This window comes from Rhincodon typus, chromosome 28, assembly GCF_021869965.1.
Source record: "Rhincodon typus isolate 14 chromosome 28, sRhiTyp1.1, whole genome shotgun sequence".
NCBI lineage: Eukaryota > Metazoa > Chordata > Chondrichthyes > Orectolobiformes > Rhincodontidae > Rhincodon > Rhincodon typus.
Genome location: NC_063359.1, coordinates 9,294,380 through 9,318,014, shown reverse-complemented (window position 1 = coordinate 9,318,014; position 23,635 = coordinate 9,294,380). Strand labels below are relative to the sequence as shown.

Below are 23,635 nucleotides of genomic sequence, written 5' to 3'. Positions count from 1 at the left end.
GAGGGCCTCACATTAAGAATAGGCAAATATATGATGGCCAGAAGTAGAGTGAATTGCAACTACTAGCATGGTGCAAAGAGGTTTGACCACCTCACTCAGCAGGATAATGGAGGAGCACTGTGAAAACAAATTGTTATTTTTGTTCAGAAAACATGTATTAAAACCTTCTTGATATGCTACAATTTAATAGCATGAGCATTATAGTGGATTATGATGTACGCATAAGGCTTTTCATAATCTATTTGAAAAAGAGCCCCTCTCCCAAAATGTTTGAAAACCACTGACCACCGTTGTCACTGGATGTAGATGTAATTCATTGCATGTGCGCTGCTTTTTGAGACATTGTGCAAAAAATGTCTCAACATTTTTGAGGTGTAATGAGTTGCAATATTGATGTTTTAGTTACAAAAACATCATTTTCCCTCAGCTGGCTGTATCGCATCAGTTTTGGGGGCTGCTAATGCAGGCCTTCGAACATTCTTGCCATGCTGACTCAGAATACAGTGTTGTTATTCCACAGTTAATGAACTGCCTGCTCCATTTGCCATCAATTTCCTTGGACAGAATACTCTCTCATTGCTAACACAGGGCAGAGAATAAGGCTGTGCAAGATCGGTACCTGCATATTTTCTCAACAATGCATTGGTCACTGTAAGGGCAAGTACAAATCAAACCATCAATCACCAAGATTTAATTTGCGTGTAATTCCCAAACCCTTACTTTTCCTTTTACAATTAGCAGGTAATACCCTGGCTTCTAATACTGAAGCTTCATAAAACAGTATCTGTCTTAAATTTACAGCGTAATTAATTAACATATAATTTGATGATCTACCAAATAAGCATTAACTCCACGTGGCTTTACATGATTTGAAGATGAAGGACGTTACTGCTGGGAAATTAAACCCTTTTATTTTTGGTATCAGCACAGCTATGCTGGAAAAGCTGAACACGCAGTTACTGGCCCAGAATGGATTAAGATTTCTGCTGTGTTTCGTGTCCATTTTTGCTTCTTCAAAATACTATTTTCTCCACCCTCCCCACCTCAAAAGCCACCCTCACTCTATCGATCTATCTTCTCTCAGTTTCTTAAAATACTACTGGCTCCATGTTCAATTATCTTTTACTTCCTGCTTAAACCTAACCTTTTTAGTTTCTGCTGTTCCCACCATACCAAAGCACCTATAGCTTAAGCCATTAACGAGACATATTTGACTGTTACTATGGTCAATGTATGTTACTCTGCCTTGATCTCCTCAAATTTTATTCAATATTCAATATGGTTCCACGCTCTTTCCGTTCTCAGTAATCTTCTTCTCATGTTCATCTCCAAAGGAACAGAGATCATTAGAGAAGGAATAGGCCACCCTGAGCCTGCCTTTCAATTCATTCAGTAAGATCATTTGGTTGTAGTCTCAATTCTAATTTCCCGTCTGCTCCCATGAGTCTTAACTCACATGTCTACAAAAAAATAGTTTATCTCAGCCTTGAATTAATTGAGTGACTCAGCCCCCACTGCTTTCTGGCAAAGAAAATTCTGTAGACTCTCAACTCTCAAAGAGAAATAAATCCTTCTCGTCTCTATCTTAAAATTGAGACCTTTCGCTCTTAAATTGCATTGTCTTAGTCCCAGTGTCTCCTACAGGTGGAAACATCCTCTCAGAATCCATCTGGTCAAGTGCCCTCAGGAATGTAAGGATTTCATTAAGATCTCCATTCACTTTTCTGAACTCCAACAGTTAAAGGCCCAATTTGATAATTTCTTCTTCATATCATAAGCCCGCCATTTCAGGAATGAGTGAAGAGAATCTTCTCTGAACTGCTTCTAATGCAACAATATCCTTATTCAAATGAAGAGATCAAAACTGGACATTGTAATCCAGGGGACTGTTTCTGTCTAGTTCAATTCCTATCTTCCTGAACACATCAGCCTCATTTGTAGCAATGGATTTTTTCCCTCCTCCATAATGTCACTTCTAGGGTTCCCCATGGGTTCATCCAAGTTCTCTGTTTCTTTATCTGTGTACTGTTTCTTAGGGACGTCACCCATAAGCACTAGGTTAGTGTCCATATGGATACTGGTGGCACCCAGCTATACCACTACACAACTTCTCTTCACCTTCATTGACCACACCCATTCCGTTCTCCTGCCTATGCTCTAACTATCCTAGTCACTCTCCTGAAGTAAAAGAAACCATTCCTAATCAAAACCTGACAATGTTCCCCTTATTAAAAACAGACTTTTAATTCTGGAACAGGATGGCCCTGTCTACACAGGAACCCCTTTGTTGGCAAAACCCTGATTATTGCCTTTGTTATCGCAACATGTCAATTTACGTTATCTCCATAGTGACCTATTCAGGCTTCACTGAGCAGCAAACTGAATTTTCTAGTGCTCATATCCTGGATCCACTAAGCCTGTCCTCTCCCATCTATACTGGCTGCCCATATTACATGGAATTTGAAGTTGTCATTCTCATCCACAAACATTATCTCACTCCACTCTGCTGCAGGGATCTCCTTAAACTCTCATGATCTTCTAAATACTCCATTCCTTTGGCTTTTTCATCTCATGGTTCAACAGGAACTTGATCAGATGGGCCAATGAGCCGAGGAGTGGCAGATAGAGTTTAATTTACATAAATGTGAGGTGCTGCGTTTTGGAAAGGCAAATCAGGGCAGGTCTTATACACTTAATGGTAAGGTCCTGGGGAGTGTTGCCAAACTAAGAGACCTCAGGGTGTAGGTTCATAGTTCCTTGAAGGTAGAGTTGCAGGTCGACAGGACAGTGAAGGAGGAGTTTGGTACGTTTGCCTTTATTGATCAGTACATTGTATATAGGAGTTGTGATGTCATGTTGCGGTTGTACAGGACATTGGTCAGGCCATTTTTGGAATACCAAATTCAGTTCTGGTCTCCCTGCTATACGAATGATGTTGTTAAACTTGAAAGGGTGCAGAAAAGATTTACAAGGATGTTGCTGGGGTTGGAGAGTTTGAGCAAGAGGGACAGGCTATTTCCTGGCGCGTCGGAGGCCGAGGGGTGACCCTACCGAAGTTTATAGAATCATCAGGGGTATGGACAGGAGGAATAGTCAAGGTCTTTTCCCTGGGGTGTGGGAGTCCAAACTAGAGGGCATAGCTTTGAGGTAAAAGGGCAAAAGATTTCAAAGGGACCTAAGGGGCCAGATTTTCATGCAGAGGGTGATGCATATGTGGAACCAGCTGCCAGAGGAAGTGGTAGAGGTGAGTACAATTACAACATTTAAAAGATATTTGGACAGGTACATGGATAGGAAAATTTAGAGGGATATGCGCCAAACATAGGCAAATAGGAATAGTTCAGTTTAGGAAACTTGGACAAGTTGGGCTGAAGGGTCTATTTCCATGCTGTATGACTCTATCTTCCATTGTCTGTTACGATCATTAGTTTCTATTAAAGTATCAGTAAAACATCTGAAGAATCTTTCCAAGTGTACACTTCCTGCAGCGCTATCGATGTGACTGCTTTCCATTGCTCACCAAAGGCATGGACTTTCTCCTAGCATCAACGATGCGTAGTATTTATACAAATCACAAGCTAAACTTGAAGCCAAATCTCAGAGTAATAACAATAATGTGATTAACTCAGTTCACCTCTCAGTTCTTTGTGCTGCCTACTACTTACAGCTATTGAATTTAATGCATAAATTCAGAGGGCAGAGGTATTTTTTATGTACTGGATAAAATAATCCTTGGAATTTCCTTGGAAGTGACAATCAAGCATTTAAGAGGGTCACATGGCGCATCTAATATGTGTGAATGGCTGATGAATTGTATTTGGCTGGGATAGTTTTCTTACAGCTAAAATGTCATCAAAACATATTGTTTAGACTCAAAAGTGTATTATTTGGGCTGAGTATGAAGCTGGGTGTTTTTAGGCAGAAATGGAGCTGTTTAGGGACCATGAATGAGGAAGGTATTGATACCCAGCGAAAATCCATCTTCAAAACCATAGCCGAGATGGCATGATAATATCACTCATATCAACCACTACTATAAGTGATACTAAAAATGATATTGCCTCCCCACTGTCCGTGATTAGCTGTGTCACAATATTATTTACTGCCAAATGCCAGTAAACTACCTGATGGTAAGAGATTGTGATGGAGGTAGGAAGATGATCCATAGGAAAGTAGGCTGAAGAGTATGGGAACAGCAATGCCCCTCGAGGACAGAGATTCATCCAAACCATTCATTGGTAGTCACAATGGAAGAGAAGAAAGCATTTAGCAGGTTTTTGGTTTCAATTCTTAGCAGCTTAATGTTTTCTGGTGTAACTCAGGTTCTGAAGGCTAAGTACTAACAGTCTCCATGCTGCACTGTTGTTTTGGGGTTAATTGGCTGAGGTGGTTTCTGAAGGTGAATACAAAACTGCAACAATCTAGGCTTCAGTGCAAAAATTCTCCTAAAGTTGCTTGAAATCAGAGGACAATCACCTCAACAAGCAACACTCAAGCACTCACCACTTACAATCAACAGCGATTGCACTTCAAACCAATTCACTTTTTGTGATGCACTTTCGGACATTTTATAGTGATAGGGTGAATTTTTTTTGTCGTCCTCTTTGCTGTAATTTTCAAGCCATTTTGCTGACTTAGGAAGTAGATGTAGGACAAATATCTGGGAATTACTTCAAACAGTAATTGCTTGACAAAGGGTTTCAGAAAGCATAATCTACCAGCACTGAATTCGATGCGTGTCAATGCTGTTTGAATAGAGTCTTAGAGTTATGCAGAATGGAAACAGACCCTTCGGTCCAACCAGTCCACGCTGACCACGTTCCCAAACTAAACTAGTCCCACCTGCCTGCGCTTGGCCCATATCCCTCCAAACCTTTTCTATTCATATACTTATCAAATGTCTTTTAAACGTTATAACTGTACCCGCATCCTCTGCTTTCTCTGGCAGTTCATTCCATATGTGAGCCATACTCTGTGCAAAACGTCGCCCTTCAGGGCCTTAAAAATCTTTCTCCTCTCACCTTAAACACTTGTCCCCTAGTTTTGAACTCCCCCACATTTAGGGACAAGACCCTTGTCATTCACCTTATCTATTACCCTCGTGACTTTATAAACCTCAATAAGGTTACCCCTCAACCTCCTACAGTCCAGTTAAGAAATTCGAAGTCCTTCCAGTCTATTTTTATATCTCAAACCCGCGATTCTTGGCAATATCCTGGTAAATCTTTTCTGAATGCTCTCCTGTTTAATAATATCTTTCATTTAACAGGGCAAACAGAACAGGACACACTATTCCAGAACAGGCCTCACCAACGTCCTGTACAACTTCAACATAATGTCCCAACTTCTATACTCAAAGGCCTGAGCAATGAAGGCAAGTGCACTAAACGCCTTCTTAATCACCCTGTCTACCTGTGATGCAAATTTCAAAGAATTATGCACCTGAAGCCCTGCATTTTACAACACTACCCAGGGCCTGACCATTAACTATATCAGTTCTGTCCTTGTTTGTACTACCAAAATGCAATATCTCACCATTATCCAAATTAAACTCTATCTGCCATTCCTCAGCCTATTGACCCAATTGATCAAGATCTCTTTGTAATCTTAGATAACAATCTTAGATCACTGTTCACTATACCACCAATTTTGGTGTCGTCTGCAAACTTACTAATCGTGTTGCCTATATTCACATCCAAATTATTTTTATAAATAACAAACAAACAAATCCCTGTGGAACACCACTGGTCACAGGCCTTCAGTCTGAAAAATAACCCTCCATTACCACCCTCTGTCACCTATCATAAAGCCAATGTTGTATCCAATTGGCAAACTCACCCTGAATCCCATATGATCTAATTTTATTAACTAGCCTACTATGCATAATCTTGTCAAAGGCTTTAATTAAGTCTAAATAAACAACGCCTACTGCTCTGGCCCCATCAAACTTTTTGGTTACTTCATTAATAAACGCAATGAAGTTTATGAGAAACAGTTTTCCTATCTCTAATCAATCACTGCCTCTTCAAATGCATATAAATCCTATCTTTCAGAATCACCTCAATAACTTATCCACCACTGATATCAGACACATAGGGCTATAGTTTCCAGGCTTCTCCTTACAACCTTTCTTAAACAATGGCACAACATTAGCCACCCTCCAGTCCTCTGGTACTTCAGCAGTGTTTGTAGACTATATGAATATTTCAGCTTGGGGGCCCTGCAATTTCCTATTTAGATGCATGCCTTGAATCATACATTGATATGACTAAAATAAAGACACAACAAATTTGACCAAGTGCCAAATGACTCCCAGCACATTGAAGCACACTGTGTGACTCAAATCAACTGATAAGCAGTTCAGCATGTTATTATGATGTAATCACAAAGTACGTACTTAACTATGAAAAAAAACATCATTATCCATCTTCAGTGTCATGTTATAGAAAGTGCTTTTTATGTCCAGAAAGCTGAACAAACACAAATGAATATCCCTGTGTGGCTAAGTGTTTCAACAGATACAGTGTCAGTAAACCACAGCGTGTTGGATTTATATTCTGCAGGCACCTGATACCATATTTTGCACAGCAGAGGCCAAATGGTGACATCAGCAATGTAAAATGGCAGTCGAATTCAGCAGACTTACCTAATTTAAAGCAAAATGAAGGAATTTCAACTACAGTTGAAAATAAATTTCAATTACAGCTGGTATTTGCTTTATAAATAATTAAAATACATTGGGCTGAGTAAAAGTGGCAGGGGAGAGTTAATTGAATAATGAATGAAAGTATGGACAACAGTACTGACAGGAGTACAAAATGTTAGAAGCTGGGTCAAGATTACTTTTCATCTCCAGAATCTGGATCCAAATCCAGAACTGATTGATCAGATTTCCATTCTCACTAGGTTTTAATTGAGCTACATGAGATTATGATACACACCAAATTGCAGTTTCAATCTCAACTAAGTTGCTGGACATTCGCTGTGAGCACAAAACGCAATGATAGTCTTTAGCTGTAAATTTATACCAGACTATCAGTCGCACCCTCCATGCAAATGGCTGGTGTGAACAATGGTAAATTACAATGCTAAACTAGAGATGCCTTCCTAAAATTTGGATTAAGGCACATTATATTTTTGTGAGAGATTTACTCCAGTTCTAATAGTTCAAGCAACTAAAGCTATTTATCCATTACATGCATTACTGTTGAATGTATCCTACCTATTTTAAATTTCAGAAGGAAGTGCTGAATAAATATTCCCTCTTGTTAAGAGACTTTTTGAAAAACGCATCTGGTTTCACATTTCCACTGAAATCAAAATCAATGTATCCTGTGGGACATCTGAATAATTCAGGAAATCTCTACTTTTCACCTCGTCCTCTGTTTCCATACAGACATTTTTGGATGTGACACTGCTAGATGTTGCTGATATGAAGCAAAAACGTCTGCACTTCCTTTGGTGATGATATTACCAATGTCGACGTGCAGAAAAATCCAACTAAATTAAGCCCCAGCCTCCCATCTACGTACACAAGTTGTGACGTCTTTAGAAAGGAACTTCAAGGACAAAATATTGTTGGACTTTTCAGACAGTTTTGTCAATCTTACCGTTCTACTTCTCAATGAAGAAGACATGCAGTGATAGATAAAGGTTACAAACAGAATGTTTCTTTGTTATACATGCAGATGAGTGAATTGTATTTGTCTTAACATTTTTTAAGAGCTTGGATTTTAAGCTAGTGGTGTGTGTGGTCACCTTTTTGTGTGAACAGGTTTAATATGCAAATAGGTCAATCTTCATAGATTTTTGATTTTAAGACAGTATGTGTGATGAGTGATGACTTAATCCATTGATTTAGCAGAAGCTGGGATGAGAAAGGTTTTTTATTAGAAAAATTCTTAAAAGCTTCTCAATTCAATTTGAAGGAGCCTTGACTGAAATCAGATGAAACAGTTTTTCCTCGAAAAAGGATTTTGTTCAGAGCAGTTAAGGCAATGAGTTGCCTCAGTGTAAGACTTTCAGTTCTGAACATTTCCAGATCAGGAGTATTGGGTTAAAAACATGCATTTGGATGTTCAAGAATTAAAAAGTCTTGGACTTCAGAGGTGTGAGGATTCAAGGAAGGTCACAGGATAGGAACTGAAGGAAAAAGAAATAATTAATTCAAACCTTGGGCAGGGAAGAAAAAATTCTCTGGTTTTTTTGAGCAACTGTAAAATGATGGTATTGGGGAGTGGACAGGGCTTTATTTTTCTCTCAGATCTTTCCACCTATGTCATATTTAGATAGCTTGGATTTTATTTTATTCACATTGTGCAATGTTCTTCTGTTTTATCATTAAAAGCAAATCTGAAACATAATATTGTTTCAGTGAAAGACCACCATGTTAAAAGAAAAGAATAACAATGTGTCCATGGAGTCAGATTTCATTCTGAGATCTGGCTTGTCCAGTCATAATACCATCTGGGATTATAACAATCAGTTGGCATAACTTTGATAACATTGCTATTGAAGGAAACTCAATATTTACTGCGTTCCAAACTTGTCCTTCTTGAAGTTCTGTGAAGTGGTCAAGGCCCAATTTTGGATACTCTGTTTCCAAGCATCATTTAAGCTTCTTTTAAAACAATTTCCATTGTTGTTGGATGAGCAAACTCTCCCCAGTTCGTGAAAAGAGACAACCATTTGTCACATTGGAAAACCGACATCATGCTGATCTCCAAAGTGTGACATGTGACCCTACATTAGGCATTTAGTAGTGAAAGTTGCTATGGTCACAATGGACCATAGTCACCACCAAACCTCAGGTAAGAAGGCAGCTTATGAAGGCAGGGTCTTCGTGGTCATTTGAGTTGGTAGGGGAATCAAATCCATATAATTGCCATCACTTTGCATCACAAAGCAGCTGTCCAGCCAACTGAACTAACGTAATAAGAAATGTGAAGATTTCCAAAAAAACACGTTACATTCGGCAAATACAATTGACAAGTGTCATTACCAGAACCAAATACTGTTAATGGAGTGTTCAAAGAAATTTTAACGCAAGGGTATTGCTGCATTTTCTCTGTTTGTGATTCTCTTCCTTTCATCGGTAATAATTAATGTGTATACAAACAAATGCTGCCTTTATTATTTCAAAACAATTGCAGCCCATTTGGCTATCTTCCAATTTTATTTATTAGTCGTTTCTCCCTGCCACATCACAAGGTTACCTTAATATTTTTGCAATTCATTATTGTCTGATTCTCACATAAAAAAAAACAATTTTATTATGTGCTGGAGGCCATGAAAAAGAAAGAAAAATCAGCTTCAATGCAACAAAATTATGTTTGCCCTAAATGATTCGAGTGTAATTTTGTGCTTGGCCTGACAAAAGAACACAATCAGTGACACTGAAAATGCTTTTGCTTACTGTGTCAACCCAAAAACCTATTATATCAAAAAAAAAGCTTTACAGTCTGGTATCTTTCTTCCTGCATTATGTCATCCCAGTTATTATTTACCTTATACATGCTTATGTGGCACTGTTCTCTGCCCTCTGCACTTTGGCTATGACACATTCCTGAATCTCTTAAGTGTTGTGATAATACAGGAGTCAATCCATTGAACATTTTCTGTCATATTCCGAAGTTTGAAAGTACTTTCTTTACTCCAACCGACTTTTCCCCATGTTGAAATTCAAAAGGATCTGTTTTATTTAATTGGTGATAAAAATTAAAAAAAAAAAAATTGTTTCTTTGCTGCTTTCTGATGCCATTTGTGGTTAACTGTATGTCAACCCACATAAACATACACCATGGTTTAGTCTGATATCTTGAAGTTTATTTTACTACATTGACCATTTACAAAGCTATAACTTCACAGATTTACACATTGTCTGGGTTCGGTGCTTACTAATATCACTGCATATTATGTACACAAAAGCTGACTGACTATATTGACTTTATTACACAGAGACACTGACCAAAGGTGAGGCAGGTACCTTTATATCTGAATATTATATGTATTTAACTGTCTTAAAGGTATAGTCCCTGTGTGGTCTAAAATCTGTGCCATAATGCAACATTCTCCATCTTTAATGTTTGGCACACTAGCATAGAAAGCTAAGCGTGGTAGCAAAAAGATTTTTGGCACATATGGAATCATGTTACAGAAGATCTAACCTGTAAGTGGATGGGGAGGATTTGTGGAGAAGAATATGTATCTTGATGGGGTGAATTCAAACTTTTTCAGGTTCAACTGTTGTCAGAGGTCTGATACAACTGGTGATGACCTGGACAGCGTATTGAACTTCTTGAATCCTACATCACTTTGGAATGGAAGCAGTGTAAGATGCAGTAAGGCAGCTGGCAGACATGAGGAGCACAGCTATGCAGGCAGTTGAAATAATATCGAACTGGGATCTATATTCTTGTTGAATCACCCAGAATGACTGCCTCTCTGCTGATGGTATTCCCACTGCCTCTTACTGGTAATGTCCACCAAACCAGTTTCTTTCATGTGGTCATTCCTCATCAGCACTCACTCATTGGCAAAAAAAAATGTAATTCATCTTGGACACTTAATCAACAAAACACTAATCAGCTATCAATAGATATATTAAAAAGTACATTTTCATAGCACCAGTTTGTCCTGTGTAAAGCAGTAGCTCTAATGACACAACCTCATGGGATTAATACATTCTGTGGTAAAATGGTCTTGGTCCTATTGGACTTTGCCTGATACTGAATAATGCATAATCCATTCACTTATATTTGCCAATCAAGCCACGTGTGGGTTGTCTACCATTAGCTAAGGCTGAGCTCTCACTGAAGGTTTGACTGAGCACCGATGAAAGTTAGAATGGATTTTGTCTGCTTTAGGATTGCATATCTGCTAATCTATTTCAATCATTCATTTGCATTTATATTAATTGCAGCACATACACATGAACAGATTCAGTTTGACTGTTTCTATCATCCCATGTTGTGCCACAGGGGAAACTGAGGCATGCTGAGATGTCTTAATGATATTATTACATTTAAGAAAATTAATTTCAAAGTGTCCGACCTATTTTCCAGACCTTTCCTAACTGCAACCCATTACGGAATTTATAACTTTAGGTTTGAACTCTCTGTAGTGAAAAGGCCATGAGAAAGAGGAGCAAGAGTGAGCTGCTCTACACTCGGATCTTCCTTCAACATTTAAACAGACCATGGCTTATCTGATCATAGCCTTAATTTCACTCCATGACCTGTCCCCATAATTCTGGACTGGCTTGTAGATCAGAATCTGTCCAACACTGCTTTGAACATGATCCAGCCTCGACTGCTCTTTGATTAAAAAAAAGAATTCCAAGGATTAATGACACTCTGAGAGAAGAAATTCGACCTCCCCTCCACCTTAATTGGGAGACCTCTTATTTCTAAACTAGTTCTTGATTCCCCAAGGAGGCGAAAACATTGTAACAAAATCCATTCTTTGGAATCTAACCATATTGTGTAAGCTTGCAACCTGTGAATATTATAACATTCAGGGAACCAGGTATTCCTATTGTTGCTACATTTGATTGTTCCCATGGTTGTTACCTTCATCCTGCCGAGGAATGAGGGCAGAATTTGTGGTAATACTTTCTGTAGGTCACACAGAAACATTCAAGTGTCAACTGAACAGTCTGATTTTGTTATTTGGGCAGAGGCAGTCAGAGGAGAAGGTTGTTACCTTTGGGGTCCTAGTCAGTAAGAGACCTTGAAGCATGGAGAAATGGCTTCACCCCAATAAAGATGCTGCTGAAGCAGGCTCCACGCAGTGACAGTGTAGTTGGCCAGGCCAGTATTTATTGCTCATTCTTAACTACACTGGAAAATGTGATGGTGAGCTGCTTTTTGAATTGTTGCAGTCCTCGGGGTAGCAAGACACCCACAGTGCTGTTAGAAAGGGAGTTCCAGGATGTTGACCTATCAACAGTGAAAAAACGATGTAATTCCAAATAAAAACCAAAAGAAGTGCGGATGCTGTAAGTTAGAAACAAAGATAGAAATTGCTTGAAAAGCTCAGAAGATCTGGCAGCATCAGTGGAGAGAAATCAAAGCTAACGTTTTGGGTCGAGTGACCCTTCCTCTGAACTGATGATGGCTAGGAAAATGTTGGTTTGTATGCAGAAAATAGGGAGTGGGGGAGTTAAGAATGAATGATAGGTGGTGATAGAGCCCAAAGATGGAGAACAGTTGGGCAGACAAAGGAGTGGATAACAATCTGGCTAGGAGGGTGAATGGCTATTAGTGGAGACTGTTAGTGGCTAACAATGAGCTGTGTGTAATAGCAGACCATGAGATAACAAGGCCTGGTGTGTGGGGGTTTAGGATAAAGATATGGGAGAGCTCAAACCCAAAGTTATTGAACTCGATATGGAGTGTGGAATGCTGCAGGGTCCCCAAGTGGAAAATGAGGTGCTGTTCCTCCAGCTTGCACTGAGCCTTACTGGAGCACTGCAGCAAGCCAGAGACAGAGATGTTGGCCAGGGAACACGGTGCTGTGTTGAAATGACAGGCAATTGGAAGTTCAGGGTCTTTTTTACAGACAGAATGCAAGTGGTCTGCAAGGCGGTCACCCAGTCTACACTTTATTTCCCTAGTGTAGAGGAGACCACATTGTGAGCAGCGAGTGCAGTAGACTAGATTGTGGGAAGTGCAGGTAAAGCACTGCTTCACCTGGAAAGTATGCTTGGGTCCTTGGATAGTGGGGAGGGAGGAGGTAAATGGGCAGGTGTTACACCTTCTACCATTGTAGGGGAAGGCGCCATGAGGCTGTGGGGTGGTGATGGGAGTGAAAGAAGAGTGAACCAGGGTGTTCCAGAGGGAACAGATTCTGCGGAAGGCTGACAAGGGAGGGAAGGGGAATATGTGTTTGGTGACGGCATCTTGCTGGTGGAGATGGAAGCTAATGATGTGGATGCTGGTGGGAATGGTAGGTGAGGACAAAGGGGACCCTATCGTTGTTGTGGTAGGGAAGAGAGGGTGTGAGGGCCGATGTGTGGGAGATGAGTTGGACCTGGTTGAGGGCCTTGTGCTGGGGAATCCTCTGTTGAGGAAAAAGGTGGACATTTCGGAGGCTGCTTTGTCGAAGTTGGCATCATTGGAACAAATGTGATGGAGACAGAGGAATTGGGAGAATGGAATAGAGTTTTTACAGGAAGCAGGGTGTGAGGATGTATATTTTTGGTAACTGTGGGAGTCAGTGGGTTTATGGTGGATATTGGTGGCCAGTCTATCCACTGAAGTGGAAACAGAGATGTCAAGGAAGGGGAGGGAGGAATGAGAGATGGACCAGGTGAAAGTGAGGGCAGGGTGGAAATTGGAAGTCAGGAATAGTATGTGAATTTGGACTTATAAAAGTCCTGGAAACCAGTAGGTACATCTAAGTGTTGGGGTTAAGGCTCAGAAAAAGTTCTGGGAGTCACACGGGCTCAGATGAAGAGCCATTAATCGTCAGTTTAACAGAAAGTGGGGTTGAAAGAAACCCCAAATAATATTTGCTTGGTGCAGCTAAGGAATAGTACTACTAAAACCCAAAGACCCAAGGGTTGCTCTATTTAGCTGAAAGAAACCTGGAATTGTTCCTATGAGTAGATGCTGGTTGTGGTTTCTAGAATCCAGGGAAGCACAATCCAGGAGAGGAGACTGAACATTCGGGAGGACAGAACTTGTTAAGTCTGTCCACAATAGAAAGGCTCCTGAGTGAATTCTGAAGCGAGGTCATTGAAAGTGGAATTGGAATCCCTGGTAAAGGAGATAAAATTTCAATGGGATTTGGAGACCAAAGTTGTCATCAACATCTAGGGTGGTTGCTGAGAAATCCAGGGGATCTGTTTTGACTGTATTTGGTATTTGATGTTTCCTGCAGGGTAGTTTAATCACGGTTTGCCTGTTAGCCATATTTATCTCATATTGATTCTGGGTGCTGGGGTATGGGATGAACACATGCTGCATTTTGTTTTGCTGTTCTAACTTTGTTCAAAACTGTCAAATCTTGAGGATTTATTCTCTTAAGTACTTCAGATCTCCAACTTTCTCTCTTTCAAATGAAAAACTGATTAGTCCCTAGCTAGATTGTAGTATTAATTTCATCTTCTGGTCTGCAATCATAATCACACCACGCAGCATCTAATCTGCTATCTTCTTCAGGATCTTAAAGACAGCAAACTTTATTTTAACTGGCACCTTATGAACCAGCATTCTCGACAAACTGGCAAAAATCATATACCTCTAATACCGCAAAGTTTACTGTATTATTCTGTCCAATTATTATAGCTTTTTTAATTTATTTAACTCAATGTAAATATACATGTTGTTTAATTGAATGGCCACACTAAATATCAATAATTGATTCAATTTCTCTTCAAATATCACAATCTTCGCAATGTCTAAGTAATCAGTTGAGGGTGCGAGTGAGGGGGCTCTCTGCCGGTAAGTTTTATTTAAGGCAAAGTTACATTGTTATTTAAGTGATTTACGCTATAAATAAAGTATAACAGTGATGTGTATATCCCCCCTGCATTGCATTTCTATTACTTAGTTTGGTTTTTACATTGATTATATGGACCTCTTGATTATCTGGAATATTTGATCAACTGGCAGACTCTTGGTCCCCTAGGTGCTGGTTAATAAAAAGTTTGCTGTATTTCATTAAGATAACATCTCATTCTTGTAGACTCCAATGAGAACAGGATTAAATTATTCAACCTGTTAAAATGAGCAGAGAGAATGAAGAGAAATTATAACTTTTGTTTTACAATAAGCCTACACTCACTTCTGTATTTTCCCGTTGAATCTCTTCCAGAAGATGGAGACATGGATGAACTCTTAATATAGCTTCTATCATCATATGACTGGAATCAGCTGCAACTCTCTGGAACTTTCTGCAAACGAAAGCCACTCACAAAACCATGTTGACTTTGCCCTATTTTTTAAAATATACTACTACTTCCAAGCATTTTCCCAATGTCTTTGAGCAGAACTCCCTTCTTCTTGCATAGTATCGTGCCAGCCTTTACACTCATCTGAGAGGGTAACCATCTCGTGCAGCTAAACTCAGTATCCATTTCTGGTGCCCCAAATAGTGTCGCGCTAATGAAGTGGTAGCCTCAATTGTTTATCCAGATCTCTGGAATGGGGAATTGAACCCACAATCTTCTGACTGAGAGGTATTTGTGCTATAAGTGCATCAAGACTAATGCAAGTCACTAATTCTAGAGTTAAGAAACATGCTAAGAAACAGGGTGGCACAGTGGCTCAGTGGTTAGCACTGTTACCTCACAGTGCCAGGTACCCAGGTTCAATTCCAGCCTCAGAGCAGCTGTCTGTGTGGAGTTCACACACTCTCCCCGTGTGTGCATGGGTTTCCTCTGGGTGCTCCAGTTTCCTCCCACAGTCCAAAGATGTGGAAGCTAGGTACATTGGCCATGCTAAATTGCCCCATGTACATTAGGTGGGTTATATGGGTCTGGGTGGGATGTCTGAGGGTCAGTGTGGACTTGTTGGGCCAAAGGGCCTGTTTCCACACTGTAGGGATTTGATGACTGAAGGTCAAAAACACCACAGTCTTGAATTCACTGAATTTTTTTTTAAACTTCCATTCCTCTCGCAGAGACATTGGTGGTTTACTCAGCACTCCCTCAGAGTGGGCGAGCAGATCAGGCATGGGTGGGCATGGATGGTTATGTGAATGCAGGTGCCACAGCGGGCATATCTTTACTATCCCCTGGTATTTTACCAGCAAAAGGCGAGGCACTGGGTGCATACATAGGCCATGTGGTGAGCACTTCTTGTGCGGCCTGATGGCAGTTGTGGGAAGACATCCTTTTAGCTTGGACTGTGAGCTCTCTTTTCCCACTATCCCAAATCTGGTCTTCTATTGCCCTTCCCCTGAGCCTGCCAGGCTGAATGTGGTGAAACTCCCCACTCACCTTTGAATCTCACCTCTGTCACTCCTCAGCCTGGTGTGCTGCTTTCCTGTCATAATTTAGTGGCAATAATTTTACTTTAACTGTTTAAAATATTTCATTCCCTTTGAATATGTGAATTGTTACAGTTCTAAGATTCAGACATTTGGGAATTTATCTTTTGGATTGTAAGATTACTGTAGCTTAAAGTGTAAGGTGGATGAAAGGAATTATAGAACCTATGACAGAGTGTGCCTAGCAATAAGCCTGGGTGTTTAATCATTAGAGATCAAAAGTGACTTATAATACTTTATTGAGAGGGATTTATGCTTAGAGACAACTGCACCAGTTACTGACTAAACCATGAATACATTCTGAATCTCCTAAATTCCCATAAAAGATATTATAGCTATTAAATTGCAAACAGTGGTGGCGTAAAATGTTCCTTTATTTGTAAGATGAAGCTCAGATATAGTTAAATAATGATTTAATTAAATTCTAATTAGCATTTCCACTTGGATAGAAAATTAACATTGGCAAGGGTGAGAGGGTAAAGGAAGCCACTTAAAACTCAGGTGACAGGCTTCGCTTTAAAAACCGAGGCAAAACAGACAGACAGAAGCAACAATTTTGTTTCATGTTGTATGTAGCCAATTGAGAAGTACACAGCAAGAGATCAAGCTGATCAGGCCTGCACTTTAAGCAGAGAAAGTCGAATGTGATCCTTCACCAATCAGAACACAGGAGAGAGCTCATACTCAGACTGCAATCTGTGACGTGATAAGGGAGATTGAAAGATTTGCCCAACCCAGAGACGGAGGAAGGGATCAGCAGTGTAACTTTCAGTGTGGAGGTCAGTTCGAGGACTGAAAGTGGCCCGGCTGAGGAAGTAAAAAGGAAACAAGCCACTGGAAGATGGAAAGAAACTGAGCTTTATAGGGAAACACAAAAATTGACTGATAGTTGACTGTGAAGAAGTTAGATGTTGACTACAGGACATTATCAAAGGTTTGGTTGAGTGGTTGAAAAAATAGCAAACCCAGAGAAATGCTAGGTTATGCATTTGGGTAGGGAAAACAAAGCAAGGGAATTCACAATAAAGGGAGGATGCCGAGAGGGGTAGAGGAAGTGAGAGGCTTTTAGTGGCATGTCTACAGGTCCTTGAAGGTGACAGGACTCTGGTTATAGTAGCAAAGAAGGCATATGGGATCTATTCTATTGGATGAGGTATTGAACATAAGAGCATGGATATAATACTAGAACCAAAGAAGACACTAGTTAGGCAACCCCTGGAGTTTTATGTATAGTTCTGGTCACAGCATCACGGGTCGGGCATAATTCCTGTTAACAGAGTATGGAGGAGATTTACAAGAACATCCCCAGAGCTTGAAACTGTAGCTTTGAGGAAAAATTGGATGGACTGGGGTTACTTTCCTTCATACAGGGAGATTAAGGGAGTGAATTAATTGAAGTACACAAAGTAATTGAGGGACTTGGAGAGATTGAACAGGGAAGAACTGCTTGCCTGAGCGGAGATGTCAATTACTGGAGACTGACAGATATAAGGTGATCGGTAGAAGGATCAGATGGGATAGGAGGAAAATATTTTCGCCCAGGGAGTCATTGAAGCCTGGAATCCACTTTCCATTTTGTAGGAAACCTTCAATGCATTAGAAAGGAACCTGAATCTGTACCTGAAACACTGGAACTGCAATGCTGCAGAGCAGGCACTGTGTTGGATTAAAATGGGCAGCTGGTTTATTCAGCTGGCACAGGCATAACAGGCTGAAACGTCTCTTTCTGTGCTGTAACCTTTCTATGTTCTAGGCTTTTATAAGAACCATATTCCTAGGGAGTGTGACTAGCCACTAAGAATAATTTATTTTTATGGTTTAAAGTACAAGCTGCCTCTGACATTTATTGAATAGCATTTTTAGTCATTTCTTAGTGTAAAAGTATTTTAAAATATACAATGTCAACATGTCATTCTTTCAACTAATAACTGAAAGTTCAAATTTCTCTTTAAAACTTGTTGGTCTCTATGGAGATTGTAATAAAATAAGTGGGAAAGGTTTGTGTCTTATCCTGATCATTACATTCGGAGTTCCCATGTCGGAGATAGAATCTCACATGGAACAGCATATGTACTGAACAGGGAAGGAAAGGAAAGTTATGACTATTGCTCATCTATTCAATTAATGTGTGAACTGTTAATGATTCTCACAATGTCAATCGTATTTTCTTGTAAAGGGATAAAATACAGTCATCCAGCAGAAGGTTATACAGCTAGTGCACTTGTAAATTAACACCGAGTGTCACATGCTCACAACAACTGACACATTCTCACTAATTTTGTCACCAGCAATCTTACTTTCATAGCAATGACTTGTACTATTACCAAAATTCCCTCAAATATCACAGATAGAAATGCATTGAAAATGTCTGCGAAATCACTCCACCTCCACCAAAATACAATGCACAATTACTGTTCATTGTCTACACAGAGTCAAGCTTTTAAGTCAACTATTTACTCAACACTTAAGCTTTTAACATGTCAGATACATCGATATATCACGACAGAGGAGCTGTTCAGTTACAGATCTCTCATTTCTCACTTTTGTTCTCAAAGTGACATTGTTCTTACATATCTAGCAGTAATTCTTTAAAAGGTTGTGATTCAGCCCAAGTAATTTGTCATGAATTATAGAGGAAATCCTTCCACTTGAACTTCTGGCAATTAGATTTGTCTTGTTGATGGTCAGACATTGTGCAGATTTGTATCCGACAACAATCCCAACAGAATTTTTGAAAGCGAGCATCTCACACGGGTCACCATAGTATGACAGTGAGCTATGAAATTTCCTCTTGAAACCTCTGTCTCTTCACTTCTCTCCCTGCTCCTTGAAGGCTCTTAAAGTCTACATTTCTGATCAGCTATTGTTCAACTATTCCAATTCTTTCGGTCAGTGTCAAGTTTTGTCTATCCTCTTGCAAAATGTCTCTTTACTGCATTATGCCTGCTATATCAATTCAAGATCTTTGTGTTTTGGAGCCTACACTATGAAAAAAAATCTCCTTGGCAAACAAGCACTTTGGGGACGCTGAGGTCGTGAGTGGCAAGATTTTCTTATTTTAGTTTTCACTCCTGACATTATAGCTTTAAGTATTAGAAATGTTATAAAGGGAAAAAAAAATTCTTTTTGTTTTGCATGCCATTTACCTTCTTGCACCAAATCCATCACTGCTTCACTTCACCCATCTCAGCCATACATTATCACTCACATCGCACTGTGTACACTTTCTTCACCGAACAACAATCAACCTCTGGCTGAACTTAAAATCTCTTTGCAAGTGATGTAGAGTATCAGAGTCATCGAGTAATACAGCATGGAAACAGGCCCTTCAATCTGGTCCATGCTGACCATGTTGCCCACTCAGCTCGTTCCAGTTGTCTGCATTTGGTCCATATCCCTCTAAAACCTTCTCACCTTATCATACCTATCCAAATCTTTTTTAAATGTTGCCATTGTACTTGCCTCAACCACTTTCTCCAGCAGCCCATTCCATATACGCACCACTCTCTGCATGAAGAATTTGCCCCTCAGGTACTTCTTAAATCTATCCCCTCTCATCTTAAACCAATGCCCTCTAGTTTTCAATTCTCCATCCCTGGGAACAAGATTGTATGCATTCATCCTATCTATGCTCCTCATGATTTTATACACCTCAATAAGGTCACGCCTCATTCTCCTACGTTCCAAAGAATGAAGTCCTATCCTGACCAACCTCTCCCTATAACTCAGCACCACTAGTCCTGGCAACATGCGTGTAAATCTTCTTTGCACACTTTCCAGTTTAACTAAGGTCGGTCCAGACTAAAATTATTCAACTTGACCCAGCCTGGCATCAGACCTGGGAATTATAGATGTGTATGGCTGGGAGACTGAATCAAATTGTATTTCACCTCAACAAAAAATGGAAACTTAATAATTCTTTAGATCAGGCATAATTTGGCAAAGCAGGCTGAAATTTTCCATCGTTCGGACAATGCCACTGAGTATGAAAAGCATTTATGTTTGCACTACTGAAAGGTCTTTCGATTTATTCACTCAAAATGTCAACAAAACTAACGCAAACTGTCCTTCAATGGTTGTTAAAAGGCAGGGAACACTAACTGCCATACATGTTTCCCTGCACATCCAGAAATTTTTTAAAGGTTGAAAACAATGTTCATCTTTCCTTATAATAATCAACAAGCTGAGCTCCAAGGGTTTTGTTCAGTGATGTGTCGATTCTGCAGCACAGGTGTACAATTCAGTTGTTAACCTGGCCTGACCTTTTAAGGTTACTATTCAAATACTCCATTGAGGCTACTCACAAAATGACAGCTGTCTGTAAATTGCATGGGGTGTAACCTGGTGATTAAATTATTGATGTACTCCAGTCTTGAGGACAATTCACATCAATTAACATACTGTGATATGGTGTGTAGCCTATCAAGTGGAAACAATGCACACCACATACAAAGCTTTATATATCATGAATCTGTTGAGTGAATCCTTGATTGAAACAGCATCCAGATAACCTTTCACAGGCCCACAGATATGCTACAATTTTGTCTTTTCTCCGTTTCTTTCTCCATTTTATGCTAGCTTAATGCCACCTAAAGCTGCCTAGCTGGTTTTAGAGAGCAATCTGGATTCTCAACAACATCAGTGCATCATGGTAATATTACTACACTGTTAATTCAGAGGCCTGGACTAATGCCCTAGAGACAGGAGTTTGCAATCCCACCACAGCAGCTGGTAGAATTTAAACCCAATTAACAAAATCTGGAATTGAAAACTAATCTCAATAACGGTGCCATGAAACCACCAGCAATTGCCATAAAATACATTCTTGTTCTTTGGGACAAGAAGTCTGCCTAACCTGACCCACACAGGGCCCACATCATGTGTATAATTCTTAACTACTCTCTGAAATGCCCTAGGATGCCACTCAATTCAAGAGGTGGGCAACAAATACTGACCTTGTCAACGATCACCACATCTCATGAGATAATAATTTTTAAAAAAATGATGCATTTGGAATTGTTGTAAAGCCACCTGGCTTAAATTCACAAAGGGATTGCTGGCTTAAAAGCACAGCAGAGGCAATGGCCTAGTGGTATTATCGCTGGACTGTTAATACAGAGACCCAGATAACATTCTGGGGACCTGGGTTTGAATCCTGCCATGGCAGATGGTGGAATTTGAATTCATTAAAAATATCTGGAATTAAGAATCTAATGATGACCATGAATCCATTGTCAATTGTCAGGAAAAACCCACCTGGTTCACTAATGTCCTTTAGGGAAGGAAACTGCTATCCTGGTCTGGCCTACATGTACACCAACGTGGTTGACACTGAACTGCCCTCTGGGCAAATAGGGATGCACAATAAATGCTGCCTGGCCAGCGATGCCCTCATCCCGTTAATGAATTTTTAAAAAAGTGATGGCATACCCAACAAGCCAAATCTGATTGATAATCCTGACACCACACAAATTCCCTTTGGGTGATAGCGCCTGATGGATATTGTCATGATGATTAATTTTAAGTTCCCTATCCAATTGGACTCTCATACAACAAAGCAACCATTGCATTATCATTGTATTGGTGCTGCCACCAATGATGATTTTTCTAGCTCTCAGACCCAATGAATGATCATTATCATACCATTCTATAGGTTTTTTCTTCTCTTGTAAATTATGGAAGCCAAGTACCTTGATTGCTCCAGTAGAGATTTGTATTTCATGGAGTCGTCGCATGGTCCCATCACGGTCAATGAAGTAGGATGAGGCAAGTTGATGGAGGGCTTCCACACTTTGACTGGCATTTGCTGACTTTCTATCTAACTTACTTTTGTCCATGTACATGGTAAGTGCTTCTTCACCTGCAGGGAAAAGAACAATGGACACTTACAGTTACCAAACACAGGAACGGGGAAACAACAGCCAGTGATACCAAACAATAAAATCTTGATATACAAGACATGATGGATGATGGGAATTTATACAACAAATGGCCTGGTTCTGTGCCTTAATGCGCTATAATCCTGACATCATTTAGTAAATGCACTGCAGGTGGGGCGTGCAGTCAGCCAGCTCAGTGGGCCAATACAGAGTGACACCAACAATGTGGGTTCAATTCTTGCACTGGCTGAGGTTCCTATGAATGAATCAACCTCTCCCCTTGCCTGAGCTGTGGTGATTATTTCTTTTTCAATTTTAGCAGCAATGTTTAAACCACTTCTCAAGATAACCCATTGTTGAACATTTGAAGAAGTTAGAGGCATTCTCAAGATTTAGCCTTTTTTTCTGAATTAAAAGGTCAAGTGAAAACGTCACACTGCATAGTTTAAATCATAATAATTATAACCTTCTAGTAATAATTATAATAGATTATTCAAACCTAAATAAAAGATAACCTGGAAGATAAACTCAAGAGTGTTTAACAGACATAGTTCAGTGATCCCACAACCATTACCTAAACTGTGCAATCCTGCCATATCGAGTCATGAAAGTTAAGGGATAATTAAACTACAAAATTGTGGAGGCTCCACAAATATTTTCATCATCCATGATGGGGAAAGCCCAGCCATTCAGTGCAAAAGCACGAGCAACCATCTTCATCCAGAAGTGCTGAGTGGCCAATCTATATTGATCTCTTCCTGAGGTTCCCAGAATTTACAGGTATCGGTTGTCAATCAAATTGATTGAGTCCACCTGGAATAGCTACAAGCACTAGATATGGCAGTCACTTGAGACCTTGACAGTATTTTGGCAACACACTGAAGGCCTGTGATCTAGAACTAATTGTGCCCTTAGCTAAGCTGTTCCAGGACACCTACAAGACTGGCATCTCCTCGCAATGTGGGAAAACACCCAGAAACATCCTGTCCATGAAAGGTAAGGCAAAGCCAACTTGGCCAATTCCCACCATATCAGAGTACTCTCAACCACCAGCAAAGTGATGGAAGCTGTTATCGACAGTACTATCGAGCAGCACTTCTTCAGCAATAAGCTGCTCATTGACACTCAGTCTGGGTTCCACTATAGCCACTTACCTTATTACAGCCTCGGTCCAAATATTGGCAAATGAATTAAATTCAAGAGGAACAGTGAGACGTGACTGCCTTTGATATCAAGAGCACGTTTCACCAGCAATGACATCAAAGAGCCTAGGTAAAGTTGAAATCAACAGGAGTCAGGAGGAAAACTCAGTTACAGGTTCATTCTGACAAAAAGTTACTGGACTCGAAACATTAACTCTGTTTTCTTCTCCACAGATACTGCAAGGCCTGCTGCCCATCCAGGATAGAGTAGCCTACTTGATTGGCATTTTATCCACCACCAATGCACAGTGACAGCAATGCATAGCATCTACAAATGCACTGCAGCAACTCAACGAAGCTACTATTGCAACGAGAGGTAGTAAGGACTGCCGATGCTGGAGTTTGAGGTTACACAGTGTGGAGCTAGAGGAACACGACAGGCCCGGCAGCATCAGAGGAGCAGAAAAATGTTTCGGGTTGGGACCCTTCTTCAGAAATGCAATTCACAGTGGGGTTATAACTCACTCAGAAATAGTAAGAACTGCCGATGCTGGAGTCTGAGATAACACAGTGTGGAGCTGGAGGAACACAGCAGGCCAGGCAGCATCAGAGGAGCAG

At 40.1% G+C, this 23,635-nt stretch overlaps 1 protein-coding gene across 1 annotated transcript in view; it reads right to left on the bottom strand.

Moving 5' to 3' along the window:
• brinp1 (bone morphogenetic protein/retinoic acid inducible neural-specific 1) overlaps positions 1 to 23,635 on the bottom strand; it is a 107,149-nt gene that overhangs the window by 55,076 nt on the left and 28,438 nt on the right. The window contains exon 3 of the mRNA XM_048613350.1: positions 21,687 to 21,856. Coding sequence (XP_048469307.1) covers positions 21,687 to 21,856 — 170 coding nt within the window. The remainder of the gene's footprint in view (positions 1 to 21,686; positions 21,857 to 23,635) is intronic.